At 53.4% G+C, this 12,369-nt stretch overlaps 1 protein-coding gene across 1 annotated transcript in view; it reads left to right on the top strand.

The window, feature by feature from the left end:
- Positions 1-9,246: 9,246 nt before the first annotated feature.
- The window catches only part of akr1b1.2 (aldo-keto reductase family 1, member B1 (aldose reductase), tandem duplicate 2), a 37,421-nt gene continuing 34,298 nt past the window's right edge, over positions 9,247-12,369 (top strand). The window contains exon 1 of the mRNA XM_078220296.1: positions 9,247-9,712. Within this exon, the coding sequence (XP_078076422.1) occupies positions 9,653-9,712 (60 nt within the window). The 5' untranslated portion in view covers positions 9,247-9,652. The remainder of the gene's footprint in view (positions 9,713-12,369) is intronic.

The following is a 12,369-nucleotide window of genomic DNA, read 5'->3' as shown; positions in this document are numbered from 1 at the left end:
GAAGTTGTTTCCATTAACAGGGGAGACTAGGACGCGGGGGCACAGCCTTAGAATAAAAGGGAGTCACTTTAGAACAGAGATGAGGAGAAATTTCTTCAGCCAGAGAGTGGTGGGTCTGTGGAATTCATTGCCACAGAGGGCTGTGGAGGCCGAGACGTTGAGCGTCTTCAAGACAGGAAATTGATAAATTCTTGATTTCTCGAGGAATTAAGGGCTATGGGGAGAGAGCGGGTAAATGGAGTTGAAATCAACCATGATTGAATGGTGGAGTGGACTCGATGGGCCGAATGGCCTTACTTCCGCTCCTATGTCTTATGGTCTTATGGTCTTAACTACAGGCGGGTGAGCCTCATATCTATAGTGGGTAAGTTGTTAGAAGGAATTCTGAAACAGGATCTACAGGCATTTAGAGAGGCAAAGACTGAGTAGGGACAGTCAGCATGGCTTTGAGTGAAAAATCATATATCTCTCATTTGAAGGGGTAACCAAGAAGGTAGATAAGGGCAGTGCAGTTGATGTTGCCTACATGGACTTCAGCAAGGCCTTTGACAAGGTACTCCATGGTAGGTTGTTGCATAAGGTTAAATCTCTCAGATACAAAATTGACTTGATGATAGAAGGTAGAGGGTTGTTTATTGAACTAGAGGCCTGTGACCAGCGGTGTGCTCGGGGATTGGTGTTGGGTCCACTATTGTTTGTTAATATAAATGATTTGGATGAGAATTTGGGAGGCATGGTTAGTAATTTTGCAGATGACATCAAGATTGATGGCATAATGGACAGTGAAGAAGGTTATCTAGGACTGCAATGGGATCTTGATCAATTGGGCTGATGAATGGCAGATGGAGTTTAATTTGGATAAATCTGTGATTCTGAAATGAGGTGAAGCATTTTGGTAGATCGAACCAGGGCAGGACTTGCTCGGGTTAATGGTAGGATGTTGGAGAGAGTTATAGAACAGAGATCTAGGGTACAGGTTCATAGCTCTCAAAGTGGAGTCACAGGTGGACAGAGCGGTGAAGAAGGCATTCACCATGCTTGGTTTCATTGGTCAGAACATTGAATACAGGAGTTGGGTCTTGTTGAAGTTGTACAAGACATTGGTAAGGCCACATTTGGAATACTGTGTACAGTTCTGGTCACCCTATTATTAGAAAGAATATTATTAAACTAGAAAGAATGCAGAAAAGATTTACTAGGATTCTACCAGGACTTGATGGTTTGAGTTATAAGGAGAGGCTGGATAGACTGGGACTTTTTCTCTGGAGCGTAGGAGGCTGAGGGGTGATCTTGTAGAGGTCTATAAAATGAGGGGCAGAGATCAGCTAGATAGTCAATATCTTTTCAAAGGTAGGAGAGTCTAAAACTAGAGGGCATAGGTTTAAGGTGGGAGGGGAGAGAAACAAAAGGATCCAGAGGATCAATTTTTTTCTCACAGGTGGTATCTGGAACAAGCTGGTAGAGGTAGTGGTAGAGGTGGGTGCAATTGTCTTTTTAGTGTTTAAACAGTTACATGGTTAAGATGGCTATTGAGGGATATGGACCAAATGTGGGCAATTGGGAATAGCTTAGTGATTTTTTTTTTAAAAAGGGCGGTATGAACAAGTTGAGCTGAAGGGCCTGTCTCCATGCTGTAAACCTCTGACTCCTAATTGTTTTGTAACATGGTAATCAGGCTCTTGGGGGACATTCATCAAGAATAATGAGTGCAATTACAAACTTGCAAATTTAGAAAGAGCAGACAAACATGATAAGGAACCAGGGTCATCTGATACTCACATGTTACAGAATTGAGGACCAGTTAACTGAAATAGACACAGTACCTGTAGAGGAACACAATACTTCTGAACTAGAACAGGCCATTTTTCCAAAAGGACAAATGCCAAGAGTGATCTATTTGCCTGAAGGGTCCAGTTAATGGAAGGATGCAACTGTCATTAGTAGAGCAGAAAAGGCCACTGGAAAGTATAAACACTGGTTGAATGTACAGAACATGGGGGAGGATGTCAAGACCATGGATTGGGAACATGAAGTTCAAAAGCGGAGGGCACAGAAATGTAGCTCCAGTTCAAATAGTAAGTCTGACCGTAAACGTGATCACAAGAAGAGATCGAGAACTATTGAAAGGACATTCCACAGCAGGAGGGAAAGATCAAGCAGTGGTAGTACAGAATGAGATATCAGGTGAGATAGTTAAAGAAGGTAACTTGACAAGGTATCGGGATATGAGTAAGACTACAAATGTGGGAGTAGAAGCCCACATGCTCATGAGATTTTGGTGACTTCCAATAAATTAGATGAAAAATTTATAAAAGATGCCAAACAGCAAGAACTGCATAGTTGGAGTGAATTTAGGGTGTACACAGATACCAGATAGGGGACGAAGAGTTCTATCTCACAGATGGATTTGCACGGAAAAGGTGCTTCCCAATGGAACTTGAGGCAAAGGCCAGGCTTGTGGCAAGGAGATTTGAAGAAAACTTAGAAGATCAGGCTTTAAGGGTGGATTGTTAAAGTCAGGCTGTTGCCAGTTGAAAGCAATGTTTTACTAGCACTATGAAGGATATCTTTCTGGTATCTTTGATACATGTCGATTTTTTTTTTGTGGGGTAATAGTAGTGATTTTAAAGCTATAGTAATCTCTGGGCTGAGGAAGAATTCCGGGTTGGAAGTCAGGCTTTAGGCACTTTCAAATATATTGGGCTGGAAATCGGACAGACTGAGTCAGGTGTCACTTCACGTCAGCAATCTAATTTTAGAGTATCAGCCCAATAGCAGTCAGTTGTGGTGGGACTTCACAAAACGACGCAGTGATTTCGAAGATGGAAAAAGAGGAACTCTGAAGTTTGGGCAAGGACTAGACTGGATGTTAGTTTTGATGTCCTAGAGTTGAGTACAAAAATGAATGATCCTACAGTGGAAGACATAACAAGTCCAAACAAAACATTGGCCAAACTAAAAATGCAAGAGTGTTTTGGGGTGATCTTCAGCACTTGAAACTCATAGTTTGTAGAGATGCATCCTATGCCAATTTATGTGATGGGGATTTCATGCACAGGAGATTTTATAATTCTTTTGTGGGAGAGCGGGAGGAATAGAAAATATTGCCCCCTTGTGTGGGGAACTAAGAAAATATGGAGAGTGGATAAAAGCACATTTGCCGTGAAGACAAAGGCTTTGTCGAGGCAGTGGATATGGCCTTTTATATATCCCAGATATTAACAAATTTTGGGATGAGGGGATTGAGGTAAAATACCCATTGAGTGTCACAGACAATAAATCCCTGTGGGGAAAACATACACTCTACAAAAAAAATGAGACGATTGAGGATCGACATAGCCAGCTTAAAGCTAGACAAAGGGGAAATATCAAATTAAATGGGTCAATAGTAGTTATCAGTTATCCATCCAATTTGTTATACTGAGGGGGGCTAGTTTGAAGAAACTTTTGGACATTATTAAGGAAGGGCATATCTTTGAATGCATGTTGTTGTTTTCTTTGAAATTAATTTTTTTTAAAAGAGGGGAATAGTGTTTTGTGTTTTTTTTTCTGTGGAAAACCAATATTCAAAATATTTTTTCCTCCAAGGAAGGGGAGACCATTAGGAATGAGTTAACAGACCTTCCCATTTAAGTCCTAATTTGATGTCAATTATTCGATACAAGTCACTGACCCATACAGGTGGCACTATTTTTGGTGGAGAATTGTGTGTGAAGTTGGATCAAAGAAATTTATTTTATGAAGAAGCGGAACTTGTCTCCTTTTCTCTACAGCAACCAAGAGGTTCAAACAGGCATGAGGGCAAGGTGCTGAGTTCTGAGCATGAAAGGTTGGGGTTATGCTTGCAGACTGAGCAAAAGTGTTCTGCTAAGCTGTCACCCAGTCATCATTTAGTCTTCCCAATGTAGAGACGGCTTCATTGGGAGCAGAGAATACAATAGACCAAGTTGAAGGAGGTGCAAGTGAAATACTGTTTTTCCTGAAAGGAGTGTTTGGGGACTTGAATGGTAATGAGGTAAAGGGGCAGAGTTTGCAAATGTTATAAGACAAAGGTGATGTTTCCCTCTGCATGATTTTGGACCCCCCCTGCTGGCCGGCCAGCTGGAATCTATCTTGCCTCATAATCTTAAGTGGCATGAGATAGGAAGGAAACTATTGGTTTTGGTAAATTAAAGCAGGATCTGCCACTCCTATCATGAACAATTAATGGGTCTTCATTTTTAGAACTGGTGACAACATTATTAAAACAATTAACAAACTAAAACTCCCCACTGGAATGGTGTTCCGATTACAAGACTCATTCAGGAATAATGAAATAAATCATTACAGAATATAGTCATTCTCAAATAATATAATTCCAGGCATCAGTTGGAAGTATGAACTTTCTTGTGCTTCGGTCTGGAATACTTTGAGTTGAGTAGATGGTGATTTGATGAAGATGCTGCAGTTTTCATGTATATTTCATATGAGAACCTTGCCTTCTCTCTTTCCCCCAAGAGATAGCAAGCATACTCTCACCGTTATTTCCCTTGTCCAGGTTTAATTAACTCAATATTCCTGCAATTTGAGTGGCTTAAGGCTGTCAATAACACATTTGAATTCAATCAGTTCTGTTTTAAGTGCTTGCTTTAAAATCATTGGTCCAATTTCAAAAACTTGTTTTACTCTGCTGGGACTCTGGCTGCTGCTTTGGATACAAATGTTGCAAAGTTGGTTTCTGCAGCCTGCTTTCTGCAGGTTAAAATCCCAAGCACAAAGACACATGATTTTTAAAGAGAGTGCTATATGATTTCTCTTGGTTTTCTTAGCATTTTGTTTACATGTCAAACACCAGATTTTTATATTGTCTGTATTCTCTGCTCCCTGCGAGGTCTCCTCTACATTGGGAGACTAAACACAGACTGGATCACAGTTTAGCAGAACACCTTTGCTCAATCCACAAGCGTAGCCCAAACTTCTATTGCATGCTATTTTAACTCAGCACCTTGTCCTCATGCCTGTTTGAACCTCTTGGTTGCTGTAGAGTAAAGGAGATATAAGTTCTGCTGCTTAATAAAATAAATTTATTTCTTTGATCCAACTTCAACTTTGATCCCTTTATATATGCAACTTCATAACAGAATTTATACCACCCTTTCCACATTTTTACTTCTCTTTGCCAATCCATATAGCAGCTTGCCTTTTGCCTTCAAGTTTATTGCACATCACAAAGTGCTTCACCATCATCTGGTGGAAGCATAGTCACTGCAGGAAATGTAGCAGCTTTTATTTACACAGGGAGATCCCATACACTGCAATGAGTTAATAGGAACAGGTGTAGGCCATTAGGCCCTTTGAGCCTGCACCACCATTCACTATGATCATGGCTGATCTTCGAACTTAATAGCCTGATCCCACTTTCCCTCCATATATGGAGCTCTAACTCCACCTTGCAAACATTCAATGCTTTGCATTCAACTGCTTTCTGTGGCAGTGAATTACACAAGCTGACCACTCTAGGTGAAGAAATTTATCCTCAATCCCAAAAGCTTTACCCCTTATCCTTGTGTGTTAAACCACTGTTAGCTTATTACCTGTATATGTGACATGCCTGGACACATCCCTGCCGGCCCTACCTGAAACTCCTTTCTCCACCCCCACCCCCCCCCCCCCCCGCCCCCGGTCCAGGTATAAAGGCGACTGCTCCCCACCCCCCCTTCCTCAGTCTGGACCAGTTCATCGGCATGGGTGTGCTCCAAGTCTTTTGCTAATAAAAGCCTATTTGCATACAAACTAGTCTTTGCTCGATTGATGGTGCATCAATTTTATTAGCAAAAGTTTTGGGATGGAGAAGATACCCTAACCCAGTGAGTCCCTACGCCCTTTCAGTACTGCCAGTGAAGCAAATGATCTCCATGGCTTCAAAGTCCCACTCGGTGGATGTCCTTGGGTACTGCGTGGCGACCCTGACTGTACGGGGCACAGTGTACAAAAATTTCAGGCTCCTTGTGCTGCCACAACTCTGCGTTGCCGTACTCCTGGGGCTAGATTTCCTGAGTCACCTTAAGAGCGTCACCATGGAGTATAATGGGCCTTTTCCCCCGCTCTCTGTTTGCAATCAACAGTTCTTAGATCGCCCACCGCGCACCACCTGCAGCCTCTGGACCCTTAAAGTCGTCCCTCCCTCACTGTTTGAAAATCTCACCCCCGATTGCAAGCCCATCACCACCAAGAGCAGATGGTACAGTGCTGGAGACAGAGCTTTTATCAGGTCCAAAGTGCAACGGCTCCTCGGAGGGGATCATTGAGGCCAGTACCAGCGCCCCTGGAGAGCCCAAGTAGTAGTTGTTAAAACTGGGGAGAAACATCGCATGGTCATTGACTACAGTCAGACCATTAACCGCTACACGCAGCTGGATGCGTACCCCCTTCCCCGCATATCTGACATGGTTAATCAGATTGCGCAATATTGGGTGTTCTCCACCATTGACTTAAAATCTGCATACCACCAGCTCCCTATCTGCCCGGAGGACCGCCAATATACTGCCTTCGAGGCGGATGGCCACCTCTATCACTTCCTTAGGGTCCCCTTTGGCGTCACCAACGGGGTCTCGGTTTTCCAGTGTGAGATAGACCGAATGGTAGACCAGAACAGGCTGCGGGCCACCTTCCTGAACCTGGATAACGTCACCATCTGTAGCCATGATCAGCAGGACCACAACACCAACCTCCACAAATTCCTCCACACTCCTAAATCTGACCTATAATAAGTGTGTATTCTGCACACACCACCTCGCCATCCTTGGTTGTGTTGTGGAAAATGGGGTCATCGGTCCCGATCCCAACCGCATGCATCCCCTCCTGGAACTCCCCCTTCCCACCAGCCTCAAAGCACTGAGGAGATGCCTGGGCTGCTTCTCGTATTACGCTCAGTGGGTCCCCAATTATGCGGATAAAGCCCGTCCGCTCATCAAATCCACCTCTTTTCCCCTGACAGCAGAGGCCCACCTGGCCTTCGACCGCATCAAAGCAGACATCGCGAAGGCCACGATGCACGCTGTAGACGAATCCATCCTGTTCCAGGTGGAGAGCGATGCATCTGACTTCGCCCTAGCCGCCACCCTTAATCAGTCAGGCAGACCCATGGCCGCCTTCTCACGAACCCTTCAAGGCCCTGAAATTCGACACTCCTGTCAAAGGAGGCCCAAGCCATAGTGGAAGCTGTACAGCACTCACGTCACTACTTAGCTTGTAAACGATTCACCCTACTCACGGACCAACGGTCAGCTGCCTTCATGTTTAATAACATGCAGTGGGGCAAGATCAAAAACGATAAAATATTGAGGTGGAGAATCGAGCTCTCCACCTACAATTACGACATCTTATACCGGCCTGGGAAGCTCAATGAGCCCCCAGATGCCCTGGGAATATGTGCCAGCGCACAAATAGACCAATTGCAGACTCTCCACAACGACCTCTGCCACCCGGGGGTCACCAGGTTTTTTCACTTCATTAAAGCCCGTAACCTGCCCTACTCCATTGAGGAAGTCAGGTCTATAACCAGACACTGCCAGGTCTGCACAGAGTGCAAGCCGCACTTCTATCGGCCAGACACAGCACACCTCATAAAAGCCACCCGCCCTTTCGAACGCCTAAGTGTCGACTTCAAAGGCCCTCTCCCCTCTTTTGACCGCAACATATACTTCCTCAACTTCATTGACGAATATTCACATTTCCCCTTCGCTCTTCCCTGCCTGGATATGACCTCGGCCACGGACATCAGGGCCCTGTTCAGCTTCCCTAGCTATATCCATTGCTCGCAGGGATCCTTCTTTGAGTGATGAGCTGCAACAGTACCTGCTCTTCAAAGGCATAGCCTTGAGTAGGGCCACCAGCTACAACCCCAGGGGGAACGGAGAGGGAGAATGTGACAGTCTGGAAGGCTGTTTTACTAGCTCTGAGATCTAAAGGTCTTCCATTCACCCGCTGGCAAGAGGTCCTCCCTGATGCACTACACTCGATTAGATCACTCCTTTTGCACAGCTACCAATGCTACCCCTCATGAAAGAATGTTTGTTTTCCGCAGAAAGTCCTCCTCGGGGACCTCACTACCGTCATGGCTGACGTCCCCAGGCCCTGTCCTGCTCCGGAAGCACGTGAGGACCCATAAGTCGGACCCCCTGGTCGAAAGGGTCCAACTCCTCCACGCCAACCCCCAATACGCTTATGTGGCGTACCCCGACGAGAGGGAGGACACGGTCTCCATTCAAGACCTGGTGCCCCAGAGACCACTACCCACAACCCCACAACCCCAACATTGTCCATACAGCACCAGGGCCACAGCATGCGCCCCTAGCCCCCATATACAGCACACCTGACCCCTAGGAGCTGCCACCACGCACCTGACAATCTGAAGGGACTACAGACGACTCGAGCGACTATGACCTGGCGCCTGAACTAACACTGCGGCCACCTGAACCGACACCACAACCGGCACTACAGCGGTCGCAGCGGCAGATCAAGCCCCCAGAGAGACTAAATTTGTAATTCTGTAAATATTGTTCCACCCGCCTCACCCCCGCCGGACTCTTTTTTTAAAAGCATAGGGTGAATGTGGTAAACCACTGTTAGCTTATTACTTGTATATGGGACATGCCTGGACACATCCCTGCCAGCCCTACCCGAGACTCCTCTTTTTCTCTCCCCCCCCCCCCCCGGTCCAGGTATAAAGGTGACTGCTCCCCACCCCCCCCCCCCCCGCCTCAGTCTGGTCCAGTTCATCGGCATGGGTGTGCTCCAAGTCTTTTGCTAATAAAAGCCTATTTGTTCTTGCATACAAACTAGTCTTTGCTCGATTGATGGTGCATCACCTTGGCATATGACTGCTGATTCTGGACGCTCCCACAATCAGAAATATCCTTCCTGCATCTACCCTGTCTAGTCCTGTTAAGAGTTTTATACGTTTGAGATTCCCCCTCATTCATCTGCGCTCCAGTGAATATAATCCTAACCAATTCAATCTCATGCTCAGCCCCACCATCCCGTGCATCAAGGTAACAAGGTCATCCACCTGAAATGTTTATAACTCCTCACAAATACTGCTTGGGCTTGTATGTTTTCCCAGTGTTTGTTCACACAAATAACCATATAATTTGTGGAAGTGGCAAGTGGGATGTTTATTATTGAGTTGGCCCGAGCACCCAGTCTCCCGTGCCCGAGATGGCAGTGTGGGGTGAATGTCTGGTCTGAGCAATGGGGAGGTGTGTCAGTCTGAATGGTGTGCTGCCTGCTGCGACCTCTGGAGAGCAGATATCCACTCCATCTGACGAAGGAGCAGCGCTCCGAAAGCTAATGGCATTGGCTACCAAATAAACGTGTTGGACTTTAACCTGGGGTGTTAAAACTCTCACTGAGCTTCAAAACAGCCAACGGTCCATGCAAGCACCCCGCAGTGAGTGAAAGCAAGGGACTGGCCCGCCCCGCCCCGCCGCCAGCCAGGGAAAGGGGCGGGGCTGCGCCCCGGGTTTCGATTGACAGCGGCTGCTGGCCAATGGCAGGCAGAGGATGGGCGTTGGCCCCGCCCCGGCGGGGGCTCGAGCCTCCAGGTTTGATTTAAAAGGGTAACGGCAAGCTGGCGGGGCGCAGTGTCTGGAAACTTCCAGAAGTTGCAGAGATGTCGCTGAGCCTGGGCCATGGCGTCTGCATCCCGATGATCGGTCTGGGCACCTGGAAAGTGAGTGAGGGACTGACTCCGTTTCGCTGAGCGAAGCCTTCTCCGGCTGGGGGGGGCTTGGGAGATTTTAGGGAGGGTATTTGGGGCGGCGGCGGCGGCGGCGGGCGGCGGCGGGGCGGCGCGAGAGGGAGAGACGGGGGGGGGGGGGGGGGGAGGAGGAGAGGGAGAGACCGGGGGGGGGGGGGGGAGGAGGAGAGGGAGAGACCGGGGGGGGGGGGGGGGAGGAGGAGAGGGAAAGACCGGGGGGGGGGGGGGGAGGAGGAGAGGGAGAGACGGGGGGGGGGGGGGGAGGAGGAGAGGGAGAGACCGGGGGGGGGGGGGGGAGGAGGAGAGGGAGAGACCGGGGGGGGGGGGGGAGGAGGAGAGGGAGAGACCGGGGGGGGGGGGGGGGAGGAGGAGAGGGAGAGACGGGGGGGGGGGGGGAGGAGGAGAGGGAGAGACGGGGGGGGGGGGGGAGGAGGAGAGGGAGAGACGGCGGGGGGGGGGGGGGGGGGAGGAGGAGAGGGAGAGACCGGGGGGGGGGGGGAGGAGGAGAGGGAGAGACCGGGGGGGGGGGGGGGGAGGAGGAGAGGGAGAGACGGGGGGGGGGGGGGGAGGAGGAGAGGGAGAGACGGGGGGGGGGGGGGGGAGGGAGGAGAGGGAGAGACGGGGGGGGGGGGGAGGGAGGAGAGGGAGAGGACGGGGGGGGGGGGGGGGAGGAGGAGAGGGAGAGACGGCGGGGGGGGGGGGGGGGGGGAGGAGGAGAGGGAGAGACGGGGGGGGGGGAGGAGGAGAGGGAGAGACGGGGGGGGGGGGGGGAGAGGAGAGGGAGAGACGGGGGGGGGGGGGGGGAGGAGGAGAGGGAGAGACGGGGGGGGGGGGGGAGGAGGAGAGGGAGAGACGGGGGGGGGGGAGGAGGGAGAGGGAGAGACGGGGGGGGGAGGAGGAGAGGGAGAGACGGGGGGGGGGGGAGGAGGAGAGGGAGAGACGGGGGGGGGGGGGGGGGAGGAGGAGAGGGAGAGACGGGGGGGGGGGAGGAGGAGAGGGAGAGACGGGGGGGGGGGGGGGAGGAGGAGAGGGAGAGACGGGGGGGGGGGGGAGGAGAGAGGGAGAGACGGGGGGGGGGGGGGGGAGGAAGAGAGGGAGAGCGGGGGGGGGGGGGAGGAAGAGAGGGAGAGACCGGGGGGGGGGGGGGGGGGAGGAGGAGAGGGAGAGACGGGGGGGGGGGGGAGGAGGAGAGGGAGAGACCGGGGGGGGGGGGGAGGAGGAGAGGGAGAGACGGGGGGGGGGGGGGGAGGAGGGAGAGGGAGAGACGGGGGGGGGGGGGGGGGGGAGGAGGAGAGGGAGAGACCGGGGGGGGGGGGGGGGGGAGGAGGAGAGGGAGAGACGGGGGGGGGGGGGGGGGGGGGGAGGAGGAGAGGGAGAGACGGGGGGGGGGGGGGGGGGAGGAGGAGAGGGAGAGACGGGGGGGGGGGGGGGGGAGGAGGAGAGGGAGAGACGGGGGGGGGGGGGGGAGGGAGAGGGAGAGACGGGGGGGGGGGGGGGGGGAGGAGGAGAGGGAGAGACCGGGGGGGGGGGGGGGGAGGAGAGGGAGAGACGGGGGGGGGGGGGGGAGGAGGAGAGGGAGAGACCGGGGGGGGGGGGAGGGAGGAGAGGGAGAGACCGGGGGGGGGGGGGAGGAGGAGAGAGGAGAGACGGGGGGGGGGGGGGGAGGAGGAGGAGAGACGGGGGGGGGGGGGGGGGGGGGGAGGAGGAGAGGAGAGACGGGGGGGGGGGGGGGGGGGAGGAGGAGAGGGAGAGACGGGGGGGGGGGGGGGAGGAGGAGAGGGAGAGACGGGGGGGGGGGGGGGGGGGGGGGGAGGAGGAGAGGGAGGGAGACGGGGGGGGGGGGGGGGGGAGGAGGAGGGGGAGACGGGGGGGGGGGGGGGGGGGGGGAGGAGGGGAGAGACCGGGGGGGGGAGGGGGGGGGGGGGGAGGAGAGAGGGAGAGACCGGGGGGGGGGGGGGGGGAAGAGGGAGAGACCGGGGGGGGGGGGGGGGGGGGGGGAGGAGAGGGAGAGACCGGGGGGGGGGGGGGGGGAGGGAGAGAGGGAGGAGACCGGGGGGGGGGGGGGAGGAGAGGGAGAGACCGGGGGGGGGGGGGAGGAGGAGAGGGAGAGACCGGGGGGGGGGGGGGGGAGGAGAGGGAGAGACCGGGGGGGGGGGGGGGGGGGAGGAGGGAGAGACCGGGGGGGGGGGGGGGGGGGGGAGGAGAGGGAGAGACCGGGGGGGGGGGGGGGGAGGAGAGGGAGAGACGGGGGGGGGGGGGAGGAGAGGGAGAGACCGGGGGGGGGGGGGGGAGGAGAGGGAGAGACCCGGGGGGGGGGGGGGGGGGAGGAGAGGGAGAGACCCGGGGGGGGGGGAGGAGAGGGAGAGACCGGGGGGGGGGGGAGGAGAGGGAGAGACCGGGGGGGGGGGGGGGGGAGGAGAGGGAGAGACCCGGGGGGGGGGGGGGGGGGAGGGAGAGGGAGAGACCCGGGGGGGGGGGCGGGGGGGGGGGGAGGGAGAGGGGAGAGACCCGGGGGGGGGGGGGGGGGGGGGGAGGAGAGGGAGAGACCCGGGGGGGGGGGGGGGGGGAGGGGAGAGACCCGGGGGGGGGGGGAGGAGAGGGAGAGACCCGGGGGGGGGAGGAGAGGAGAC

The sequence above is a fragment of the Mustelus asterias genome, chromosome 9 (assembly GCF_964213995.1).
Source record: "Mustelus asterias chromosome 9, sMusAst1.hap1.1, whole genome shotgun sequence".
NCBI classification, from domain to species: Eukaryota; Metazoa; Chordata; class Chondrichthyes; order Carcharhiniformes; family Triakidae; genus Mustelus; species Mustelus asterias.
Note: the sequence above shows the minus strand (reverse complement) of the source record. Positions and strands in the feature narration are given on the sequence as shown.